Genomic DNA, 26,120 nt, shown 5'->3' on the forward strand with positions numbered 1-26,120 from the left:
TTGAGTATGTTTGTTTATCCGGCCGTGATCCCCAGGTGCAACCTCCGTTCTGCACCCCAGACAAACACCGTTATTGGGAGACGGACTGCGGCAATTATGCCGGCGCCCTCATCTACTTCTGCTCCTTTTATGTCATCATCGCTTACATCATGCTCAACCTGCTCGTGGGTAAGCTTCACTTCCCCCTGACCGCCGACACAATATCCTGTTTCATTTCTCAGAGGGGCATCTCATTTCCTCCTCTAGACGCTAACCAAAGTAGCTCATAAGATACAATATCGCCGTTCATTCTTCCTGCTGACATCCTCGCATTTGTATTATCACTTTTTCCAGAATAGTCATTGAGATTTCTCCCTGTGAAACACTCCAGCGTTTCAGCCCAGCTCTGGTGACTATTGAATATCAATGAGGGGGAAAATTTTGTGCCAACATATTATGGGGTGGTCTAAGGTTTAGATTAATCCAGGACTAGGCCTTAGTTATGTTAGGACATTTAAGTAGTTTTCACAAACAAACCTTACAAAGAAACAATACTGGTTTGCATCTTGACACAAAACAATGGCACTGATATGTGTTAAGATATGCAAAATGTTTTTGAATTAAGGCAGCTAAAACATGCATTTGAGTCTGGGACTAAGATAAGCCCTGTTCCCATTGATGTTTGGTTAGGATAGTACAATATAAGGCTGAAATACAACTATTTAAAAATCTGTAATCTGAGGGTGCAAAATAAATATTGAAAATAGATCGCCTTTAAAGTTGTCCAAATGAATTCCTTAGCAACACATATTACTAATGATAAATACATTTTTGATATACAGTACTGGGCAAAAGTCTTAGGCCACCACCACCAGACTTTATTTTTTTATATATTTTATTAAGATACAAACATAAAATATGTACAGAAAAATTAAAAATTACATTTTGAAGACTAAATGTCTTCTTTAGGCATCATCTGTGTTTAGTGTGATCTCTCTTGGCACGAAACACATATTGAGCGTTTTTGAGCAGAATGAAGTAAAATTTCATTCTGAAGAAGATAGGTTTCTTTGAAATTAGAAATTAATATTATTTAGTTTTAAGAGATCCTGCAGTCTTGCTATTGCTCAAGTGGAAGGGGAGTTTACCCTAAAAACTTGACACTTCAATTTACATTTTTATACAGTTTTTAATACTATATACACATTTCCTGTATTGTATGGATGTATTCTATTAAAGAAACTGAGAAACAATTATATATGATCACTATAGCATTGCAAAAACAACTAATCTAATTCTGGCATGCTGGCCTAAGAGTTTTGCACAGTACTGTATATACAATAGGAAATGTACAAAATATCTTCATGGTACATGATATTCCCATTTCTTTTTGGCATAAAAGAAAATTGATAGATTGATCCATTGCTACTGGTTTTGTGGTCTAGGGTCACATATATTTAGGGGTGTGCGGTATGACCTAAAATCCATTGCGCGGAATGAGTCATTTAACTTCACGCTAACTGTATATTCACGGTTTGTTTTTCAGTTTATATTGTTTTTGGAATAAAAAAATTTGCTGAAATTTGCCACTCACTATAGCTTTTAACAAAATGCTCACCATAGTTATAAAATATTAACTTTCAGTTAAAGTTAGTGTTAGTGAAAATCCCCAGAAGATAACAACAGATTAAGTCTTGATACATAGAATCTTGTTTTTAAATCAGTTTTTTTATTTTTTTATTTTATAGATTATTGGAAGATATAATAGGCATGGTATTTTGTATTTATTCATACAGTAGATAAAAAATGAACAATATGTAAAATGAAAATATAAATATATGCACAAACCTACAGGTAGGATAAATACCTCTAGCCTATGTGAGAGACAGATCTCTAAAAAATGGATATTATAAGTATGACAGGTGCTATAAGCTGGAGTCTGGAGTCTGTTTTAAGGTCTTGACCCTCTTTACTTTTTATAAATGTTGCATCTCTTTCTCATCCTTCTGATCAAAGATGTTTGTATAATGAACAAATGGTGCGCCAAACAACATTGCTCCAGCAGCACACATCACTTATATAAATGTGAGCTTTGTCTTAGCTTGCTTAAAGTTAAGAAAACTTTACAACTATTAGCATTATGTGCGAGAAATGCTTTCTTTATTTGGTGATGCAGCTCCTTGTGCGCACCTTGACCTCTACATGCGAGAAACCTGCTGCTGCATGAGCGATGAGCACAGAGCGAGCGAGTGAGCGAGACCCACGGTTGATTCACTGCCGCTTATTATGAAATTACAAATATTACTCGTTCATTTGTTATGAGTGGATTTTTGCATTTTTACATGTTTCTCCATCACAGTCAGTCTAATATGTGGGAGTTGCATGGAATAGAAAAATATTTGCATTCTTGTAAAATGCTGGTGTCCACACCAGGTTGCTTAACAGACATACACTGTTGCGATTTCACACTTAGGGCCGCAGATGGGAGTGGTAATATCTGCGGGTTATTTACTAAAAAAGGGCAAATTAAATAACACAGGAGCAACAGCTGATGACCAACACAATCTACAAAGAGCAGCGCAAATTAGAGCAGGGTCGCTAAGCAGAGCTGATCTTGGGTTAACATGTTAAAACAATCCTCTGCATTGTATCACGCGCTCTCTGATCTTTGTGATGGCTGTTTGTTTTAGCATAATTGCAGCCATTTCTAGCGTAAAGTAATTGAAGACATGCTTTTTTGGGGGTTAAATAAATGGTGCAAAGGTCAGTAATAACACACATGCAAACATTAGTAAATCGCGTTGCGTGAATCATTTAAATGATCTCCTTTCAAAATCTGAACAGGAAACTCCTGAAATGCATATGCAATAAAGTCAGCCGCAAAAGTAACTAGACCACGGCGCTTATTATTCACTGTGCGTATTTAGTAAATACCGACAGTTGTTATTTAACGACAAAATGATGGTTTGCGCTGGTGCAAGCTGTTAGTAAATCTGGCCCATAATGCATTGTCAAATGTTTAGATAAAACATTGTCACGGCATTTTAACAGTTCAAAAGGGTTTAAAGCAGTTTTAGCAATTTATTCACACTGTCTACACTCTTATGGGGTGTAAACACCAAATGTGAACAACCTGATTTCACAAAAAATATTTTGCTCATTTATCCGTGTCATTGTCACGAATATTTAAATTTTTCCATGTCAGTTTCACGTGAATTGTGAATTCAGCGATTTACACAAGTAGATTACAAAGTCAATGTAAAGAAGCAAATAGATGCGATCTCATGAGGGGCGATGCGAATTGGGCAACGTGATTGCTGTGAAAATATTCAACACATTACATACTTGTGTTAAACATGCTTTACATCTTATATGTGCCTTACCGAATGTTGAGAGCCTAGCTGATCCCTAACCAAACTCATCTTTTAATTTCCCCCTCAGCTATCATTGTGGAGAACTTCTCTTTGTTCTATTCCACCGAGGAGGACCAGTTGCTAAGCTACAACGACCTGCGTCACTTTCAGATCATTTGGAACATGGTGGATGACAAGCGAGAGGTGAGGAGGAGGAGGGAGACGTGCCCGTGATCAGCGGCTGTCAGCGGGGATGATTTTTGAGTTAATACCCGCGCACGCTCGCCACGGCAAGCACTGAAACCGCAAATGAACGAATCACACGCATCAACATTCTCACCTCCAGAGTAATTGGAGGTTATTACTGCCTGTCACAGATAGCGAGAGGTGTTGAGCCGTCATCTTCATTAGGCAGAAACAGCCTTATTGAGAGCAGCCTAGAGAAGTACGTGCAGATTTGACCTCCCGCCGTAGGATCGGTAATGTCGGCTTGTGTATGTGGGTGAAATGAGGCACGCCGGTCATTTTCTGGCTTTAATGAATCAACCAGCAGCTGGGATCAGCTAAAAAACACTTGAGTTACAAATGAGCACAGGATACAGCACCTTGTCAGAATTAAGACATGTGAGCTTAAAACATAGCCAAATCTGTCAACAATACATGCAATACATGTTAATCTGCGTTTAAATTTAAGTGGTGCAACACAACTCGAGTTAAAATTAAACTGAGATCAACAAACCCTATATTAGCTCTAAACTCTGCTTAATTTAATCCGTGTTGGTGCAACCCACCCTAAGTGTCATAAACTTTTACTTTTTGTGATAACTTAAAGTCTATGGGAAAATGAATGGGCTTTTTCTGGGGTTGCCCTACAAAAATACATCATCGCTGTGGCACTCTATGGTCCCTCACCTCTGTCCTGTGATCCCTCCACCCCATTGCCTCACTCTCAGCTAGTATATCTCTCCCAGTTTAGGAGGGCAGAGTACTCTGGGTTAAGGCTAATATTCTTAGCTCAGAGCCCTCGAATCGGACCACACGCCAAATATGGTTTATTATCATATTTGATTACACTCGTGAATAAGCATACATAAACAATTAAAAATAGTACACTTTTGAAATAGTCTTATTATTTTAAAGGAAAAAACACCTCTTTTCAATATTTTACTATGTTCTTACCTCAACTTTGACAAATTAATACATCCCTTTTTTCAATGCATGCACTTAATCTTTGTACAGCGCATCTGAATGTGTTAGCATTTAGCCTAGCCCCATTCATTCATTAGGATCCAAACAGGGTTGAATTTAGAAGCCACCAAACACTTACATGTTCTCCCTATTTAAAGACCATTACATGAGTAGTTCCACGAGGAAGTATGGTGGCACGAAATAAAACATGGTGATTTTTAAGCGGATAAAAAATGAGAACTATATTGTATGGCGGAAAAGCGCAGATTTATCGGCACACAGTAAGATCATCACTCCTGACTTCTCCCCCTCTCGCTCAAACTTCCATCAATATTACTGCACCCGAAGTCAAAGTGGTGCAAACTAAGTGCTCTTCCGCCATACAATATAGTTCTCATTTTTTATCTGATTAAAAATCGTCACATTTTATTTTGTGCCATCATACTTGTCTGACTACTCATGTAACAGTCTTTAAATAGGAAAAAAACATGAAAGAGATTGGTGGCTTCTAAATTCCTCCCTGTTTGGATCCTAAGGAATAAATGGGGCTAGGCTAAATACTAACACATTCACAACGCGTTGTACAAAGATTAAGTGCAACATTGAAAAAAGATAGGTATGTATTAATCCGTCTAAGTTAAGATAAGAACATGTTAAAATATTGATACAACAGTGGTGATTTCCTTTAATGAACGAGTTAAAATGCAGTGCATTCTAGCATTGTATCCTACACAAAGGTTTAATGATCAGGTTTTTGCTGTTAATGTTTTGAAAACCACAAAATCAGCTTTTATACAGGGAGTGATTCCCACCTCTCGGGTGAAGTTTCTGCTGCGCCTGCTAAGGGGACGTCTGGAAGTTGACCTGGACAAAGACAAGCTTCTCTTCAAACACATGTGTTACGAGATGGAGCGTCTGCACAATGGAGGAGATGTCACCTTCCATGACGTACTGAGGTTAGAAAGGACTTTTTTATTATTATTATAATGTTTGATGTACTTTTACACCTCTCAAGATTTAAACTAAGCGACAGCCTTACAGCATTGAAAAACCCCAGATTATGAAGACATACAGTAACTCAGCAGACTTCCTCACCGTGTGTTTCAGCATGCTGTCATATCGCTCTGTCGATATCCGCAAGAGTCTTCAGCTTGAGGAGCTGTTGGCTCGCGAGCAGCTTGAGTACACTATAGAGGAGGAGGTAGCCAAACAAACCATTCGCATGTGGTTGAAGAAGTGCCTGAAACGCATACGAGCCGTGAGTCCACACACGTACTCGGATCAGTATGATCCTGTCTGATATCCAATTCAGTTTAATGCAATTACTATTATTGTTATTATGCAAGCAGAAAAACCAAGATATGCAACTGAACAAATGTACTGAAAACACTTTCCTCCTTCAGAAACAGCAGCAGTCATGTAGCATCATTCTCAGTCTTAGAGAAAGCCAACAGCAGGATCTCCGGCGCCTGCTTAACCCTCCCAGCATCGAGACCACCCTCCCCAGTGATGACACTAACAATCCAAACCAGGACAATCCCACCCAGCCAGAGGTACATTCTCCTTATTCTCTATTGTTTTAAACATCAAGCCTTCATCCTTAATGCTAATGAAATTATTTTGATCCAGCAGAACAGCGGCCTGCAAACCCTACTGAGCCCCACGCTGTCAGACCGCAGTGGTTACCGACAGGACTCTGCTGACCGACCCCAGAGAAAACTGGGACAGTGGCGACTACCTGCAGGTCAGCACTGAATTCACGTGTGCAATTGACAAATAAAAAAAGGTCACGAGTATACTGTACTATGCTGAACAGTGTTAGCACGTTGCACTGGAAGACTTTCGGAAATCAAATGTCACATCACGTTTAATCTTGTTTATAGCAAATAAACAAAGAGGTTAAATTTCAACAAAATAGGAGACGTGTTTATGTACTGAAATTATAAACACCACCTGTATAACAAACAGCCTTGTGGTATATAATAAAGGTTTTTCCAGATTGTTTTGAAATCACCATTACTGTAAGTATTCTGCACACCAATGTGAGTGTGTGTGGGTGTAACATGGTTTGCATGTGACTGGTGTAATAGCCCCTTGTATTGCTCCCGCAGGGCGCACGAGTGTTAAGTCCATGGTGTGTAAGATGAACCTCGTAACTGATGAAGCCTCCTCAGGATCCGAAGTCAAAAAGTGGTGGACTCGTCAACTCACAGTGGAAAGTGATGAAAGTGGTGATGACCTCATTGATATTTGAAAAAAAACAGCAATTTATGCAGAGAGAGAGAGAGAGAGCAGCCCAAGACTTTAAAAACATCTTTTGTATTTGCTTTCAGATGCCGTAAGCCTTTTTTATTATCTTCCGGTTGATGTTTCTATGCTGCTTAAAGCACCTGCATCACATTACTGATCTTAGCCACCTTTTGCCTATTTTTAAGGCAAACACCTGTTTTAGACGTACTGTACTGTGTCGAAAGATTTATGATGTTAATGATAAACATCACACATTATGAAAGATGCAGCTGATGTGTCCTCAGGAAGTTTAATGTAAGGGTCTTATAATCTGTAATTGTTGGAGACCTGGGGTCTCATTTATAAAACTGTGCGTAGGATCCTTATTAAAAGTCTACGTAGGCACAAACATGACATATGCCAAAATATATTAAGACATATAAAACAAAGCAATGTTCCCTTTATAAATCACAGATCACCTGCAAGTGTGCGTACATGAATCATCCTCAGATCCCACCCTGCAAACCCGTTCTCCCATCAAGTTGTTTTTATAGATCGCAACCTTCGCGTGGGAACTGGTGTACGCATGTTTCCAGCTCTGTTTTGTGTGTACGCATGCTTTATAAATGAGACCCCTGCACATAGTTTAAAGTAAACCTAGCCAAAGCCATACAATTCACCTTGTTTGTTTGTGTGTTTTTATGTCAGCGTCTCTTGTTTGGCCACCATGCTATCATGGATTTTATGTTTGTTTGTAAAGGCCGCTGTTATCTTGTGTTGTATTAGAGTGGGCTCACCGTTTACAAAACACAGACCCTTGCAAATATTATGACAAGACAGTGAATGTAACCGTATTATGTGTTTGTGACTGTGATTTTTCCAAATATTTAAGTATTATAATACATTTATTTAAATTATGTAAAGATACATGAATAAATACTATGCTTAATATATTTTGTAAAAATGAAATTGCAGCAATTTACAAATATTGTGTGATTTTAAATTAAAAGTCTCTGTGACAAGATCCGAAGAAGTTGTGTTGTTATTTGGTTTTCATTTTGATTTGGAAGATTGAATGAAAGTAAGCTATTAATATTAAAAAATATTAATTATTAACAGCTTTACAGTCAATTTAAATTTTTTAGATTTAAGTTAAAAACCTGTAAGCAGGATGTTGCAATATTAAGGGACAAAATACAATAGGTTTATATAAACATGGCTGTCTAATGGGCAGGGTATACTTTTTCACGTGCACGTGTCCACGTAGCTTTTAAAGTATACTCACTGGGCTTCACTGCGGCTATGCACAGATGGCTGTGTTAGACATTATTACTCTCAGGGCAGCACTGATTCGCAACATTTATAGTAAATTAAAGAAATTAGGATAAATGAAGAAAAGTTACGGATCCACCAAAGTTTAGAACAAACAACAAGAAAAAAAGAACAGGAATCAAACATTTACGAAAGCGTTCTGTTCTATTCTTGGAAGAAGTGAAAATAAAAGTAGAAAAGATCATGGTGTGTGTGCAAATGCTGTCAATTGCCTTTGTGTTATTGTTTTTAGTGGGTAGATTTCTTTGCTCCATGTTAAGGTTTTTTAATACAGAAGTACAATATGTATGCTATTGAGAGCACATATGTGGCCCTGGACCACAAAAAGTCACACAGGTATATTTGTAACAAAAGCCAAAAATACATTGAAGCAGTCAAAATGATAAATTTTTCTTTATGCCAAAAATCATTAGGATAATGATCATGTTCCATGGAGATATTTTGGAAATGTCCTACTGTAAATATATCAAATCTTTATTTTTTTTTGAGTGGATGCAGTGCTAATGACTTCATTTGAACATCAGGCTCCAGATTTTTAAATCCAAGCCAAATATTGTCCTAAACAAACCACACATCAACGAACAGCATATTTATTCAACTTCCAGATGGTGTATAAATCTAAATTTCACTTATGACTGGTTTTGTGGTCCTGGTTCACAAAGAAAAATAAGATGACTTGCATCAATAGAGAAGGCATCTGGTGTCCACATATCAAATGGGCATGATTCCTTCTTTAAAGTTGTAAGAAGGGAAGATGTTTTCTTCAAAGAGAAAGCATAAAGAAAAAACACATACTGTACTGTATCTTCTCCAGTTCAGCACACGCCTAAACAGCATCCTCTGTGGCCGTGCAGGGCCATAACATGTACCTCAGTATCTTACAGTTCAGAAAGGCATCAGTGGGAAGACATCTAAATACCTGAAAATACACATAAAAAACAGATTATACAGTATGTCATTTCACCAGGTGGACAATTGTATACATCAGCATTTTGTCTTATCATTGGCAGTCCACCTGTCTCACTATATTGACCAAGCCAGTTAATCACATTTCTTAGATCAGTGATCAAAGGCAGCTCTTGGAATAAATCAAATACTATTTTGTGAGGTCAGAAGTGGCCAGTGACTGCAGTGTCTATGTGTTTTTACAGTGGACATCGAGTGCACTCATTCAATCCCATGATGCATTGCAACAGCCAGTGTACAAATTCACTCAATCGTTTTGTTTCACTTCTTCAAGTGGTCTGTTAGTGGATAACCTTTACTGTTATAAGGACATTTTCAGACATACCCCTCATCTATTTTTATGCACACTTGCAGAGTAGCCTACTTATTACTGACAAAATAGTATTTATTTTGTTTAGCTTACAATTTAAAGGGGCCATGGCATGAAAATCCATGTCTTTTTCCATGTTTAAGTGCTACAATTGGGTACCCAGTGGTTCTATCAACCGAGAAAATGTGAAACGATCAACCCATTAACTTAGTTTTGGTAAACCATTCTATGCAAGCACGTGAAAAATGAGGTGATTGAAAATTGGCTCTCTTTATGATGTCATATCTTATTACAATAATAACGCCCATTCACTGTAAAACCTAACAGTTAACTTAACTCAAACCATTTAAGTAAACCGGTTGCATTAGACCATTTAAGTTTTAAAACGCATACATTTAAGAACCGTAAACTTGAGTCATGTGCAATTATGCACTTATATTTAAGTAGTGTGAACTTAAACAAATTGAGTCATATGCAGTTATGCACTTATATTTAAGTTCACAGTACTCAAATGTATTTGTTTTAAAACAAATGCAACCGGTTTACTTAAATGGTCTGAGTTGAGTTAACTTTTAGGTTTTACAGTGTTAATCTGCACTATCCAACCACGGCACAGCCATTTAGTGCAGAGAGAAAGAGAGAGAGAGAGAGAGAGAGAGAGAGAGAGAGAGAGAGAGAGAGAGAGAGAGAGAAAATAATTCACAGCTCAATTGAGTTTCAATAGCAACAAACCACCATACATTTGTGATCGCCTTTAAATTTCATCAGCTCATTTGCATTTTAAAGGACACACCCAAAACCACACCTACAAAGTGTCAATTTTAACATGTTATAATAAATCATCTTTATGGTATTTTGAGCTGAAATGTCACATGTGTACTCTGGGGACACCAAAAATGTAAAAAGTCTTGTCATGTCCCCTTTTAAACAAAATAATTAACAACACTCCTAGCCTAGACTTTTCAGGCAAACATGTTAATAATACTAAAGCTCGTGTGTTACTGTATGAAAAAGGAAACCTGGAGCATAGAGACAGCAAACTTGCCAGTCTTACATTATTGTACTTTACATCCGTGATGCAGAGCTGGAAATCGGTCTTCAACAACCACAGCTATTTCACTCTCTGTTTAACAAGCCTACAAAACACAAAAACTTATCAAATAACAGCTCTAACATAAGCTTTTCCCCAGTTACGATCATGGCTAATGCTGTGTAAAGTGTAAGGACCGTGTTGTGGATCAGGATTCGGCAGTGACCTTCCCTCAGAGCCTCAAGGACGCGTCATTGTGAAGTGGTGAGATTTTTCACTCGTCTTCTTTAAAACACATTTTATAAGGCTGAGGGGATAATTGGAATTGATGGCGACAAATAGGATTGAAGCGACGTTAAATTGGATTTTAATAATGCATTTGTGGTGAGGAGACAGGCGTGACGTCTTTCATAAACATCTGTTGATGTTTATTATTCTGAACATGTGCGCGCGAGGTGCGTTTTCCCTTTGGCTGCAGTGCCCTCTAGTGGCGAAGACCAATACAACATTGTGAACCATATTATAGGCCATGTTGTTCGTTTGAAAGACTTGGATTAAGATGTTACATGGTTCAGAGTCAGACAATAAATAAATAACTGTAAATATAAAATAAATGCATATTTTATAATATAATATAATATAATGACCCTTATTTATATAAAATAAAATTAACCATGGCTTTACTACAGTAAAGTCCTTTTTGTCTGGTAATAAAATTATAGACAGGTGCATATTATTTCAAAATACTCACATGTTTGGGCCTCCCAATAACTATGTGCTTCCCTCGACACATTGACCTGTAATGAAGAAGAAGAACTTTTATTTCCTAAACACTTCCTGTCTTTTATCAATCACATGTCTTAAAGGCATTCCATGCAGTTTGACGTTTTTGTCAAACAGCGACCCCTAGAGTCACTGGGGAAAACTTGCAACTGTCGTAATTTCGCACGCCCACTCTGTACGTAACTGTAAGGATAGTGTTGGGCGTGAGATGAACTCCGAAGATAATGACCAGGGAATGTTTCACAATTTCATACAAATATTAAGCTACTGCATGTCTACTAAACTACAGATGATGGTAATTGGATAATAAGAAGTTTATGCCAAGTGTAGAGTAACTAGTTAGGCATATAATAATAAAGTAGCCTACCGCGTTTGCTGGCTTATTACGTTTTTACAAGATTGCAGCTTAATCACAAGTAAACAGTCTACAGTCTAAAGTTATGTCTACTGTATAATTTTATTTGTTTTTTAATTGTAATGTAAACATTACAAAATGCATTGACAAAGTTAATTGTATACGTTGCATTATTTCATAACATTGGCCGTTATTCGTTGGCCATAAGAAATCGAAATTAGACAAATGACTACGTACACATCACAACACAACACTTGAGTTTAGATGGCCAAAAAAAACATGTAAGAGAAACGAGTGTTTGTTAGCAAGTCTGCTAAATGCTCTTATGATCGTAAGCTAGCTAGACCCCTGTTGAAGTTATTTTACTGGTCTAATTATCAACACTGGATGAATGAACAGCTTAGTAAAAAAATACACACTACAAGCAAGCGCAACCACATACAACATAAGTTAGACCGCAAACAAGTTTACAAATAAGAGATTTACTTACTTGTCCATCAACAAGATCGCCAGATCAGCATCCCTTTTGCATCCAGGGCTGTCTATTAGCTCACGCCAACGAGTAAAAACCTGACTGAGTGGGACTCTTGTCCGGTTCCGAAATCGGTCAGATTCTCTTTTTCGCTTTCTACTCTCTTCCGAACGGGTTTTCTTAGCTGTTTCCCTCATCGAGCATCACGTCTCAAATGCGCGCGTGCAGTTGTTGTTACAGGCTTGTTTGACTTCATGCAGCGCTGCAGGAACCGACAGCCGGATGACGTCAAAGTGCCGTCTCGGATCATTCTCGCGGTACTTTTACGTCATCCGACTGCCGGTTCTTGCAGCGCTGCACGAAGTCGAACAAGCCTAACGTGTGTGACGTCGTTGCCGTAAAGCAAGTCGTGATTCTCGCGAGATTTGTCAGGGGCGGTTCTCTCAAGCTTGCATTGCTGGTTTTGGTAGCGGCGTCCTTCCCGAGCTTCAACAGGGGGATGATTCGCCATACTATGACTTCGTTTACCATCGAAATGACTTTGAAGCTGTTATATTAAGGTAAAATTGCTGCATAGTGTGTCTTTAATTCCTTTTCAACTGACCAATCACATCTCTCGCTGAACCACGGTAAGCACAGCACCCTTTTCTGCTTCTCTTATGGTATCAAGGCCGGTGTTAAGACTTCAGGCTTTGGCTGTAATTGTCTCTTGTAGCCTGTGAAGAGCAAGATCTCTTGTTTCTACATTACACACGTGTCATTTAACGCGGGCGTCTGTTCGTGCTGCATTTTCCTCCTTAATTGTGGCAATTTGGTGATTACAGAAGACGCATGTTTGGAGGGTTATTACCTGTAATTAAAGTACATGATTGCTTTGATGGCTCGGCCCTCCCCTGACGAGATGTCACCTTCAAAGCCGGGCAACAGAAGAATCACCACATAAACCTGAAACACTGTCTTCTCCTTTTATCTGAGCCGTACATGAAAATGATATTGGTTATATTGAGTATGTTCTGTTTTTTTTTACGTTATATCAGCCTGATATCATGGGAATTAGTATTAGTATTTTACAAGGTGGCTAATTTGCATGAATTTACATACAATGTAATTCATAGTAAAACATATTATTAAAGAAAAATTTGATTAATTAATTTGTGTCTATGGCATGAAATTCAGCTTTTTCCGTGCCTTGAGCACGAATGTCTTTTTCGTGACACGTGCACAAATTTCTATACATAGTTTTTTGTGTCCGTGGCACGACTTTTTTTTGTGTCATTTTATGTATTGTTTTCTCCCCCCCCCCCCCCCCCGTATTTTTAAATCATTGTTGCTTGGGGTTGGGGTTAGATTGGGGTTTGGATGTACTTTTATGTATTGGTTTCTGCATGTTTTTCTTCCTCTTTTAAAACTATTCTCGCCTGGAGTTGGGGTTTACAGTATTTATAGAAATTCGTGCCACGAAAAAGTGTAACAAAAAAGACATTCGTTCTCAAGGCACATAAAAAAGCTGATTTTCGTGCTATGGACACAAATAAATTGATCAAATTTTGCATGACTGTAACACGACTTTCAGTAAGATCAGTCTAGTTTGAGGCATAGATAGACATATAATGTGAATGATACAAGTACATGAAGCCTATTTTAAAAAAGAAAAACAACATAAACTACGAGCTGGGCAATTATATTTACTTTATATGCTTAAGAAGAATATTCGCTTCAGTTTAAACTTAAAGGGATAGTTCACCTAAAATGAAAATTGTCTCAGCATTTTCTCACCAACATGTCTTTACAAACCTGTATACATTTCTTTTTTCTGATAAACACAAAGGAAGATATTTTGAGAAATGTTTTTAACCAAACCGATCATAAGCCCCATTGACATCCATAGTAGGAAAAACGAAAACTAGGAAGTCAATGGGGCTTCTGATCAGTTTGGTTACAAATATTCCTCAAAATATCTTCCTTTGTGTTCATAAGAACAAAACATGATGACAGAAAAGTTTGAAAACCCCTTATTTAGACAAAGAACCCACGTGGCTTGGTTTGGATATCTCACCTGAATGTTATCCTGGGTGGATCTGCCGTCATACTGGGTGCGGAGGGAGACTTTGGCACGAGGCAGGGGTATCAAGGTGCCCCCGACTGCTTCTTCACCCACTAGCAAATAAAGGAAGAGTTGATTAGGATCAGACAGTACAACCCTAGTTGACTCCAAAATCACACCCCTAAAGAGCGATAATTACTGTGCCACATCTAGATAGCCTGATGGGTCTGACCATCAACCCCTGTTTGATACCTCAACTCCCCAGAGATGCAGGACTTTGTTGAGACTGAATAAAATACTCAATTCCTCTGTTTAGTCTTAGACAGTGCTGCTGATTACAATAAATTGTGTGTGAAGTTTTCCTGAAACTAGGTTTTTAATGGCTATTGTCCTAACTAGACTATACTCAGACTGTTTTCAGCTGCGCCCAGCGGAGGGTTCAAATGTCGTTTGAACATGAGACGAGCTTTGTGTCTGAGGAAACAAAGAAAACCGTGTTGCCACCCTCTACCAATTATCTACATAAGCAAGCAACATTATTCTTTATTCTGTACATATGTACTAAGTTTTGTTCTTATCTAAGGTTTATTAAAAAAAATAAACTTGCAAAACTTGATCTTTAAGTTTCTTTCGCAGTTTTATTTTGCTTGACGTTTTCACCCCTGTTGAAGGAAGTGCTCACAGTGCAAATTAGCGAGTTGTATGCCATGTCAGCTTACACGGTGGGCAAGCGGTAATCTGGGCTGTGTGGTTATAAACAGATGGTTCTCAAGCAATTAACAACTGGCGTAATGTGTTGATTAAAATCCATTGAGTCCTGATGAGGGAGAACTAACATTAACTCAGCTCATGGGCTGCTGGCAGCTGCCCAAGTGATACTCATAACTTTAGTGACCTTGATAGTGAATCACATGTCTGATTCACCACTGTTCTGAAAAATTAATCTAAACTAATTCGCCCCATTGGAGTTTCAAGATATTCATCTACATATAACTTCTTATGTGTTATGATCCTGTTTTGTATCTAATCACACATATGGTGGGAGAGTGGACATATAACTTCTTATGTGTTATGTGTGATAAGATACAACACAGGATCATATGGTGGAAGAGTGGACCATAATTGTAGATCTAAAGGAAAATGTTCCTATTAGAAAAAAATAGCTTTTCAAAAAGTACTAAAGAGTTCATATTAGTACCTCAGATGTACATTATTGTTACCAAAGACACCTCAGAGATATATTAGTATCTCAAAGCGACATACTGGTAACATTTCAAGTGAGAGCAAGGTTACATCGTGTTACCTTTTAAGATACATTGTTACTGTTCCCTTTTGAGGGAACTCGCACTGCATGACTGCGGTGACACTTTGGGGACGCCTCCAGGGGTAAGTGTGTCTGAATGTGTATATCAAATTCAACCAATGGTACAAAGACAGGGTGACGCTGGAGTCAGGAAGTATATTGTTATCTGAAATATTGTTGAAGACGGCGTTACAGGGATGCAGGAAGTACGGCAAGGGAGACGCAGTGTTTTGTTCCCTTCTACATACGTAACCAGATACGTTTTCATTTGTCAATCACAACTATGCAAACAAGCATTTTGGTATGAATCAACATTCACATACAGAAGATATAAGATTTAAAGCAAACAGTTTAGCATGTGTGCTTAAACAGTCTAGAATTTTTATTTTGTTATCCTACACTACACAGGGAATAATATGGATTTTTTACAGGAAAACTTCTTGCACAAAATAGATTCAAGCACTTTCAATGACCTGTATCTATGTATGTTTATTTTCAAAAACTTCACAGGGCCTTGAATTTTTTTCCCCAGATTCACAAACTTTCAAGGATTTCAAGGTCCTGTGGGAACCCTGTATACATATCTGTACTTAATGTTAAATAATAGGACATTTTTAAAGGGTACTGTCCCAATGACAGCTGGGGTACATACTTTGACCATTTTTTTCTAACAGATGTTGTTAGGTGCCATATGTGTTTTTTGTCACAAGATATGCGAAAACCAATGAGATATGACGTTATCAATGAGCCACCACACTTTAACCTACCAAGCGATTTAATATGTTTAAAACACAACATATCGATCACTATAGGCTAAAACTATTTCTTTTTCACTTCAGAACAACCACTGGAGTCATTTGGATTACTTTAATGATCGATGGGCTTGCCATGTTTGCCCACATATAGAAAGATAACTTAAATGGGACATTTCACAAGACTTTTTAAAATGTCAAATAAATCTTTGGTGTCCCAGAGTACGTATGTTAAGTTTTAGCTCAAAATATCATATGGATAATTTATTATAACGCATTCAAAATTGCCACTTTGTAGGTGTGAGCAAAAATTTGCCATTTTGGGTGTGTCCTTTTAAATGCAAATGAGCTGAGCTCTGCACTAAATAGCAGTGCTGCGGTTGGATAGCACCGAATAAGGGGCGGTTTTATCCCCTTCTGACATCACCAGGGGAGCCACATTTCAATGACCTATTTTTTCGCATGTTTTTTTACAAGTTACAGTTTTTTCCCTATTTTTCTAGGTTGATAAAGCACTGGGGACCCAATTATAGCACTTTAACATGGAAAAAGTTAGATTTTCATGATATGTCCCCTTTAAAAAAAATTTTTTTTAACGTTGTCATTTACAGATTGCAGACATGATTTATTCACTCATAAGCTTGAGTAAATTATGAGGGAAATTGATCATTTGGGTGAACTGTTCCTTTAGAGGAGATCTCAGGTAGGCTATGTAAGAATCAAGTTTGTCTCACATATTTTTACTTGAGCCTAGGAGAAACAAACAATAGAAATAAATGAAACGTTGTTGTTTGTATTTAATGTCTGTTTAGGGAAATTTAAAAAGACAAACACTCTGTCATAGATTAATTGGTTGTACAAATGTATCAAATATGACAATGAATGAAATCATCCTCAAAATAAAACTTATAGCTCATAAGGAAATTTGTCTAATATATCTCATAATGTCTACAACATAAATCACTGACAGAATGACTTTCTTTTCAATTCTTTCTTAGTTCCCTAATCAACAGCGAAAGCTATAAACAAGTCTATCATCTGTCTCTGAGCCGTAAATTCTCATTTCAGCTAAACACCTCATCAGAGGCATTCAACTGCCTTTTGTTTGTCCTCCTGTGCCGCACATACACCTGTCTTCCTCTCCTTTAATTATTCACCAGCAGAGTCTCTGATCGCTAGCCAAGCCTGAAATATGACTGGCATAATCCAAAGGAAATCATACAGGCCTCAAACCAATTTAATTACAGAACAATCAAAGTAAAAAGGCCTCTAATTGCTCTAAAAGGAGGCTGAGAGAGCGGGCGGCCATTGAACGCTGACGGCATTCAGAACAGGACACAATAAGCAACTGCAGGGGGTGCTAAGCTCAAGCTAATAAAGATGGTTTGTCAAAAAGACTGGAAACCTTGGGTTCAAGGGTATACTCTCTGATCTTTAGTCGGCATTAGAGATCGTAATGGAGGTAGTGCATATTTTAAGAATTTTAGTAGTTGATTTGTCTGCATATTCAAGCCGATATGGCCGATAGTCCTAAAATAAACAATGCAATGTGTGATCAGCAAAATAAATGTGCTGCATGTTTCTATCAATCCATCTATCTATCTATCTATCTATCTATCTATCTATCTATCTATCTATCTATCTATCTATCTATCTATCTATCTATCTATCTATCTATCTATCTATCTATCTATCTATCTATCTATCTATCTATCTATCCTTGTTGAAGTTCCACCTTTGCATAAAATGTCTCACTATTTCTCTTGCAGCTTTTCCATGAACCACAACCCTGATATCATGCAGGTCATCCATGTTATCTTAAACATATCAATAAAATCTCAACCATCGACCTTTTGAACCCTATCACAGTGTGGTATTCTCTTTAACAGGCTAGGCTTTGACATTGCGCAACCCTCTTGTTTATATAGTACATCTATCAGACTTCTCCATTCTCCTGCTGTGTCTTATACGTAGTTGATATACTACATGGAAAACCAGGACATCCGATTCACAAAGCAGAACTGTGAATATAAATCTAATATAGAGATATAAAGAAATAGCCCCATACAGACTGCAGAATGAGAGAAATAGCTTCCATGACTTCTGTTTCCTCATCCATTTGATTCATTTGATGGATTGGCTGAAGACATCAAACTATGTGTAGTGTAGTAGTCATCTTGATTTTTGTTGAGGCCCGAAGATGCACTGTTGCGAGAAAAACAGAAATATTGTTGCTGGATGACAATTGCTTTTCAGCTGAAGTGTGGTTTATGATACACTGTAAAAAAGATTTGTTGGTTCAACCTAGTTGATTTAAATGTTGAGTTAATTCAACTTAAAAATAGTAGTTTACTTATACAAAATATAAAAAATATATTAGTTGTGTAAAAAAATATATTTTAAGTTGAATTAACTCAAAATTTTTATTCAACCAAGTAACTTACTTTTTTGGGTTGAACTTATGCTGGGTACACACCAAACGATAATCGGGCTGATTTTCGTCCGATTTCCCCCCTTCCGACAATCCTAGCTATGTCTCGATTTTCTTGTTGGTTCTACAGATTATCTTATCAGATCTTCCCTTGGTGTGGTGTGTGTTAAGAGTGTCCAAACCTAATCGGAAGAACGTCGGAGCCACCCCGATCACGAATCGTAAATATTAAACATGTTTATTCTTTACGATCAGAAATCCTGATGTGTGTGGGGAACCCCGAGGACAAACACTCTTGAGATTATCACGTGAAACTAAACAATATCCAATCAGAAAGCGAGATGATCGAAGACGGAAGCAGTCATGTGAAGTGAAGTTGATGTGGACAGCAGACTTCACCCAAACCCTTTTTTCCCTTGAATTTTCTGTGAAAATTATTCCAAGCACTATCATTGAAATTTCTTCCTGCATATCATCCGCCACGCTTATTTTAAAGTCTCGTGAGATTTTGCGAGATTTCCTGTGTTCTAGTCGAGACTCTGGACGAAAATCTGTTCATGTGTGGTGTGCTGTCTTTGACATATCATGGCACACCACACACTATAGGAGCAAAACGGTTAAATCTAGTATTTTTTATCCTCATGTTTGTGGTCTATAACATTTTGAAAATCTTATAAGATGTAAAAAATCTTTTGGTGTGTACCCGTACTACCCACCAAAACTTTTTTAAGGTTTTTTTTTTTTTAGGTTGAACCAACTCTTTTTACAATGCATAGCAGCAATGCTAAGACTAACATTTAGTTCAGCGTGTATGCAAACTGTTGCCTACCATCAAATCAGTTTGTCCCAGTCTTTGGCATGCCAGAATCAAGTCTGCAAAAGTTCAAAGTTCAGTGCTGCTTATGTATCTTCTGGGGAAACTGGCCTGTAAAACAGACCCAAAACACATTACAATACTCACTTCCACCAGGTAGCTAAGACTTCAGAAAAATTAAGATTACTACTGTACTGTAATATTTTACAAAACAGATACAAATACATCTCTAGGATGCTTACAGTATTTATGCAGATGTTATTATTGTACTTTGACGAAGTTCAGACTTAGAACATTTAAAAAAAAACTGAACTAAATGCCTTAAAATCTCTGCAGTGTTATGTAAGCCCAAGTCCATGTTTTGGAATCCAGGGCCAAACGACCAAGACAACATTTTCCTAAAAGCTCTGTACAGACTATTACAGTAAAGCTACGGAGCAGTAATGGCCACCCATGTGGCACTAGCCTTGGGAAGCTACGACTTAAACGTCGGCGAAAGCGACTCCAGCATGCTGCATGAACTCAGACAAGGGTAAAATGCCCTGTGATATGTGCGAGTTAATGGCTCATGGGGGATCATAGCGGCCTCGATTTGACAAATGGCAAACGTCAGTGCACTATTCTCCTGGTGGGCATAATTTTATTAAGTGCAAATATCACCGTGCTCCTTAGGAGACGTTTTGAAAGGTTAGAGCAACAGCTGTAACAGTTTCATGTATATTAGCAAAGATTTTACAGTTGAGAAGCCCCGCATTGATAGATACGGTCACTCAAGCATGGGAAAAGAAGCCCCTTAGTAAATGCAATAAGTGCCTTCATCTGAAGGGTTGAAATCATGTTTATTTAAAAGCCAGGGCCCATATTTAATGACACAATGGCAGGCAGGTAGGCAGCAGGCCGGGAGAGGTGGCATACAGGAGAAATAAAGCTCCCATTTAGTGGCCCCAGTCATTTGTTGACTCACTCATCCATGCAGAGCCTTTATGTTTAATGCAAGTCTCTGGGGGAAAGAAAGGAAGGAGCCCAAAAGGAAGGCAGGAATTATCAACCACAGGGCCTTCAAGGTGCCCCAGATGCTCCATAATTGCAATTTTACGTTTGCACTAAATCATCAGGCACAAAAAGCAGCTGAATGCAATCTGTAGAGGTCTTTTATGATCGCTATTGTTAAGACTGCCAGACCATACAAATTGTTTATTTTGTGATATAAGTTAGCTATAAATGTTTTTTAAGTATGTATCAACATATACAGTACAGTCATTACTTTACAATAGCCAACATGATAAACATACTGTACAAAAAAAAACGGGCGTTTCTTCAACAGTGGACACTTTTGGCCCAGTAGACAATTTGAAGGTGAACATTTCGACTCTCACTAGTTTATTCACAATGACATTAAAAATAATGACAATCACATTGCTAAATAGGCAAAAAAATAGCAGAAATCTATAAAAGTAACATAAAAAAGTTGAAAAAAAATATGTTTAATCTTCAAGCTTCGAAATTTAATAACAATATGAATTTGTTTTTCTTATAAATGCACTTTTTGGAGATTTATAAATTGGTCACTATCCAGTGCCATTACAAAGCTGAAAAGGATATTATTTAATTTAACTCTGACTCTGTTTGGCTAAAAGAAGAAAGTACCATGATAGTTTGAGGGTAAAATATGTGCTAAATTTTTATTTTTGAGTGAACTTTAAGAAACACCCACATATTAGTCACTGTATGAATGTAAGAAACATTTAAGTAGATGCATTTAATATATTGACAGTAGTGTTTTAATATTACTACTGGCATATGGGTGCACATGATCTGAAAAGGCTTTGGTATGCAGCTGTCAGTTGTGTGTCATATTACCCCATTGAGATCTTTGACAGATATCAGAAACACTCAGCTGGCAGTAGCATGGAGAACACTGATGTGGTCAGCCTGATGTTGACAAACATTATAAAGCCACTGTGGGCTATCACTCTCCATGGGTTACATTTACAAGAAGTTTTTCTGTCCGATTTACTTACGACTCAGTGAAGGAGTCTGACTTAACAGCCAGTGATATCATCTATTTTTGATCCATACTGAACTCTCTCTGTATCCTGCAAGAATACAATGATTCTTTTTTTCTATTTTAATCTAACAAATCAAGACACTGAAGCTTATTTTAGCGAATTTAACAAATAATGTAATGTAAATAATTTCATGCATTTTTGTATGAAGTCTAGTATATCTTTATTTGCTTTGCTTTAAATGAATTATTTATAATAGCTAGATTAAAAATTCATTTGTCACCAAAAAGCTAGGGTGTTCTGAATACTTGCAGGGTATTGCATATTGCATAGTTGCTAGGGCGTTGCTATGTGGGTTGTTGGATGTAATGAGTGGTTGCTACATTAGGTGGTTACTTACTGGACAATATAATTTCTCATAGTAAGATAAAATACCTCTTATTGCTTAGAAACATAATACCCTCTCTTAGTAATGAGCCTCTTGATTTGAAGTAACATTTGCAAACACAGCCTAAAAGTTCTTAAATGGGACATATCTTGAAAATCTGACTTTTTCCATGTTTAAGTGCTATAACTGAGTCCCCAATGCTTCTACCAACCTAGAAAATGTGATTCAATCATTCTCTGCAAGCATGTGAAAAAATATGTCATTGAAAATTGGCTCCCTTTGTGATGTCAGAAGCCCCTTAATCTGCACTATCCAACCACGGCACTGACATTTAGGGCAGAGATCAGCTCATCTGCATTTTAAAGGACCCGCCCAAAACAGCACATTTTTGCTCACAACTACAAAGTCACAATTTTAACATGCTATAATAAATTATCTATATGTATCACATATTATGTACTCTGGGGACACCAAAGATTTATTTTGCATCTTAAAAAAGTCTTGTGAAATGTCCTTTTTTAAAGTCAACTATAATGAAGCCTCAAATATAGCATGCATTATTGGACCTTTAAAATATTATAATAGGAACTATGCATCTGATGGCATTGCAAAGAAAAGTAGAGCTGGCACTTTTTTAAATACCTCAGTTTCAGTTTAATTCAATGAGTAAATAATGAGGGTTTTATTTTTTTTATTCCTTTAAAGCTGCAATTTGCAATCTTTTGCCTCTATATTGCCATCTCTGTTTGAAACATAACATTGCTGATCATTTAACATACTTATATTTACTATATTGTTTATTTATATATTTCTTAAAGGCAGAGTGCACGATATTGACATTTAAACAAACACGCCCCTACCCCAGTAGAATATGGACCTTCTTTTGATAGGCCTGCCCCACACATACGCAACCCAGGCAACGATGTTGTTTAGTAGACACGCCCCTTACTGCTGATTGGCTACAAGTGTGTTTGGTTCTCGGCCCAACTCCCTTTTCCAAAGTGTTTTTCAAAAAGTTATTTAGTACACAAGTTGGGCAAGGACAATTTGGCATCTCTAATTCACCTAACCTGCGTGTCTTTGGACTATGAGAGGAATCCAGAATAAACCCAAAGTGACACAGGGACAACATGCAAACTCCACACAAAAAGACCTCCCGACTCAGCCGAGGCTCGAACCTGGGACCTTCTTGCTGTGATGCAACTGAGTCAGTATGCCATTTTGATTTGGGATAAGTTAAGGAGACCGTTTTGAACACTGATCATTTGTGTACTTGCTCAATTACTAATTTTTGTTTATTTCTAATAAATGAAGTTACGGATTGCAGCTTTAATTGAGTTAAAGTCACCAAAATCAAGTAAGGAAATAACTGGTTGTTGTCCAAAAATAACATCAAATTGTAGATGGTGTCAACTTTGGTCAAGCTTCATACAGCTACAGCTGCGCCTTGGCCAGTTTTTGGCGCAGCCTCTGGAGGACACCGCCGGTGGCAGGTGTTTTACACCAGCAGGGCCCAGGAATACCTCCACCCAGCTGCTCTGCCACACACATCCTCGGGGTGTAGATCCCAAGCCACTTCCCAGTGTCACTCCACTGCCCAGACTCAACCAGAGCTCTGATAAGATAATGTGACTGCACGTCAATCACTCAGTGGCCTGAGGTGCTATGGTGATAAATACTGCGGTGCCACATTGCCATAGAAGCTCTGTGGCACCAGGGGAGGATGCAGACTCACAGCCGTGGGCTCTTACAAAGACCATCAGCAAGGAAAACCTGACCATCTATCTCTGTAGGGTTCCAGACAGAGTGATCTTCCTCATGCCAGAGAAGTTTTTGGTCAAGTCCACACATGATCTAAATAACATGCTATTCCTGTCAATAGAGGTTGCGGGCACGCTGGGTGCCCCGGTGTTATGCGTGATGTGTTTTGATGGAACCTTAGTTTTTGGAGAGACATGGGTAGATGTATAAGTCAAACACTTGTTGTGGGTGATTGAGAAACTAATTCGGAGGGACGGGTCCTCTCTGTAATACGATCAGTTCTGGACATGTTTTTGCTTTTCACAACGTTTGACATACTGTTTGACACACTCACCATGATGTTAGAATGAAGTCTCATGAGGGTCTTCTTTGTGTATTTACCATAGACTGTAAAAAAAGATGGACGGCGCGACGTCGCCTCCCACCATTGTAATGAATTGAAGCCAAAAATGTCCGACCACGGTCGCCGCCATGTTACGTAAAAACGTCAGTTTGGAGCCAAGGCATGCGCAGAAGGAATCGTCCGCGGAGCCAGAGGCGGAGGCCAGAGGCGGAGCCGTGGAATCAAACTTCCGCCCAAACGCCAACCACGCCAATCAGAACCTCCAAAATGAGTTGCAAATTAAGTAATAAAAATCCACAGAAGCTGACAACAAAAAACATTGCAAAAATAAAAGTAGGCTAATTAACATATGCTTTTTTTCCAGTTGCGCTCTTGTATGTGTCTGGCAACCCAAGAGGGGACAGGGAAAAAAATCTACAGTATTTTGAATTTAGACTGCGGTACCAAATTAAACCACTAGAAGTCAATGTAACACACAGCTCCTTTAAAATGATAGATACATAATGCTTATTCTAAATGTTACCACCAGGCAGTGATGAAAATTTCTTCCATCTCACCTTTTATGGCATCAGCTGTGCCAGCTATGGCATCAAAGTATGCAGCTGTGTTAACAAACCTTTAAACAAAAAGTGTGACAGTACAGTACATAAAAAATTATGACACATTTTTATGGTTAATTTTGATTATATCATGACATGAAGTGGCATCACATACTGAGAATGTCGTGTGAAATAATATAAAATAATTATCATATTAGTAATAACTGGAGTATCATAATATATTTAAATTATAAATGTGGCAGCATAATTCTTCACCATTTTCATGTAGTGTTTTCTCTCGCAGGTGTTATTGACCCATTATGGTTTTCTCTAAAAAAAAATCCTGCCCAAGTATTTGAGCAAACTCATCTGTGCAGTGATGCCACCAGCAAGCCTGCCTATAGGTTGAGCACTTAATAGTAAGCAATGATGTTGTCTGATCCTTCAGATTTTAACATTTCATCAGTAAAATATATGAAAACATCCCAAAAGCAAGATTAATTTCCAACCACCATGAATTAGGTTTATTTTCCTTAACCTTCAAATTGTTTTTACGCAAATGAAATATAAACCTTATTTATAAAAAAAATGTTAATATCAGCAATACATGATGAAATTGCTTGAAATCTACAACCCAATCTGCCTGCATAGTGATGTCTGACTACAGTCCCTTGGGTCCCTATTTTGATGTGAAATCCCTTTTCGTATAAATTCATGGTACCTACTTTAACATCCTCTCGCCTTATGTAGAGAACAAAGAAGTATTTCACCACCAGCCATCTGAAACATGAAGAAGTCACCACATGAGTGCTGAAACAAGGAGGAGAGCCATTCCATCAGCTGTGTGAAAACATCATCATAACCTAAATAAGTAAATAACCGCTAAGAGACCCAGTACGACCCGTAGGCCCAGTGAGGCTGCAATCTGAGGAGCGAAATTCAATTGGATCTGAATCGTAAGTGTTTGCTTTTAAGGGCTGTGTGAATTATGTAAGTGTAATGTTAACTGCCCGGAAAAGAAAAAACAATAACATCCCCCTCTGTACAACATCAGAATCTGTTATTCGCCAGTATTCATTTCAGGGCTTGGTGTCTTTGTGTTTTCATGTAAAACCGTGAGACGAAGATCACACGCTATTGATCGAACAAGTTTTCTCAGAAAGATTGTGTGTCCTCATAATGCGATTAAGTTTGTGTGAAAAAATATTTAAAAAAAGTTCACATTTTCTGGACAAATGTTAACAGACGCTGTTAGGTCCGCACCAGTAACACACTGGGGATGTGTCTCCACCTGATTTCTTTAAGCTTGGCCTTTGCAAATAAATGCAAATAAAAATATAAACGCTAATCAGGCCAACAATCAAACTTCTTAAATGTGTTTATGTGCACAAGTATAAATGGGATGACTTTGGTCGTTCTATGAAAAAAATTCATTAATTATTCTCTTACAAATTGCCTTTGGTTCCAGGTCTTGGATAAATGAGATCTGACTCACTTCCAGGAATTCAAGCTGAAATGAAATTCAAACACACTATGTAGTTAATCAGTATCAATAAGCCTTAAACCAGCTTTGGGGCAAATGCTTATGAACCACGCACCATTTTAAATATGCTTATTAATATTTTAGTTACCCACGGTACCTTGCAGTTATTTTGGCTGAAATGAAAAAGTGTCATCTGCTTTGAATTGTACAGTCCAGCTTTACCTTAATAATTAGTCATAGAAGTGCAAGGTGGAAACTG

The 26,120-nt window shown here is 37.8% G+C and overlaps 1 protein-coding gene and 1 long non-coding RNA gene across 3 annotated transcripts in view; one reads left to right on the forward strand and one right to left on the reverse strand.

Annotated features, from left to right (window-relative positions):
• nalcn (sodium leak channel, non-selective) overlaps positions 1 to 7,773 on the forward strand; it is a 109,017-nt gene extending 101,244 nt beyond the window's left edge. For both annotated transcript variants that reach the window (XM_065251777.1, XM_065251778.1), the window contains 7 exons: positions 36 to 168; positions 3,421 to 3,536; positions 5,319 to 5,476; positions 5,628 to 5,778; positions 5,924 to 6,073; positions 6,153 to 6,264; positions 6,632 to 7,773. In XM_065251777.1, coding sequence (XP_065107849.1) covers positions 36 to 168; positions 3,421 to 3,536; positions 5,319 to 5,476; positions 5,628 to 5,778; positions 5,924 to 6,073; positions 6,153 to 6,264; positions 6,632 to 6,774 — 963 coding nt within the window. In that variant the 3' untranslated portion in view covers positions 6,775 to 7,773. The remainder of the gene's footprint in view (positions 1 to 35; positions 169 to 3,420; positions 3,537 to 5,318; positions 5,477 to 5,627; positions 5,779 to 5,923; positions 6,074 to 6,152; positions 6,265 to 6,631) is intronic.
• The window catches only part of LOC135733331 (uncharacterized), a 48,837-nt gene extending 33,482 nt beyond the window's left edge, over positions 1 to 15,355 (reverse strand). The window contains exons 1-6 of the long non-coding RNA XR_010526936.1: positions 14,054 to 15,355; positions 12,848 to 12,967; positions 12,602 to 12,713; positions 11,139 to 11,184; positions 10,412 to 10,493; positions 8,877 to 9,000 (exon numbers count right to left, since the gene is read on the reverse strand). This is a non-coding gene — a long non-coding RNA (uncharacterized lncRNA). The remainder of the gene's footprint in view (positions 1 to 8,876; positions 9,001 to 10,411; positions 10,494 to 11,138; positions 11,185 to 12,601; positions 12,714 to 12,847; positions 12,968 to 14,053) is intronic.
• Between the last annotated feature and the right edge of the window lie 10,765 nt (positions 15,356 to 26,120).

The sequence above is a fragment of the Paramisgurnus dabryanus genome, chromosome 15 (genome assembly GCF_030506205.2).
Source record: "Paramisgurnus dabryanus chromosome 15, PD_genome_1.1, whole genome shotgun sequence".
NCBI classification, from domain to species: domain Eukaryota; kingdom Metazoa; phylum Chordata; class Actinopteri; order Cypriniformes; family Cobitidae; genus Paramisgurnus; species Paramisgurnus dabryanus.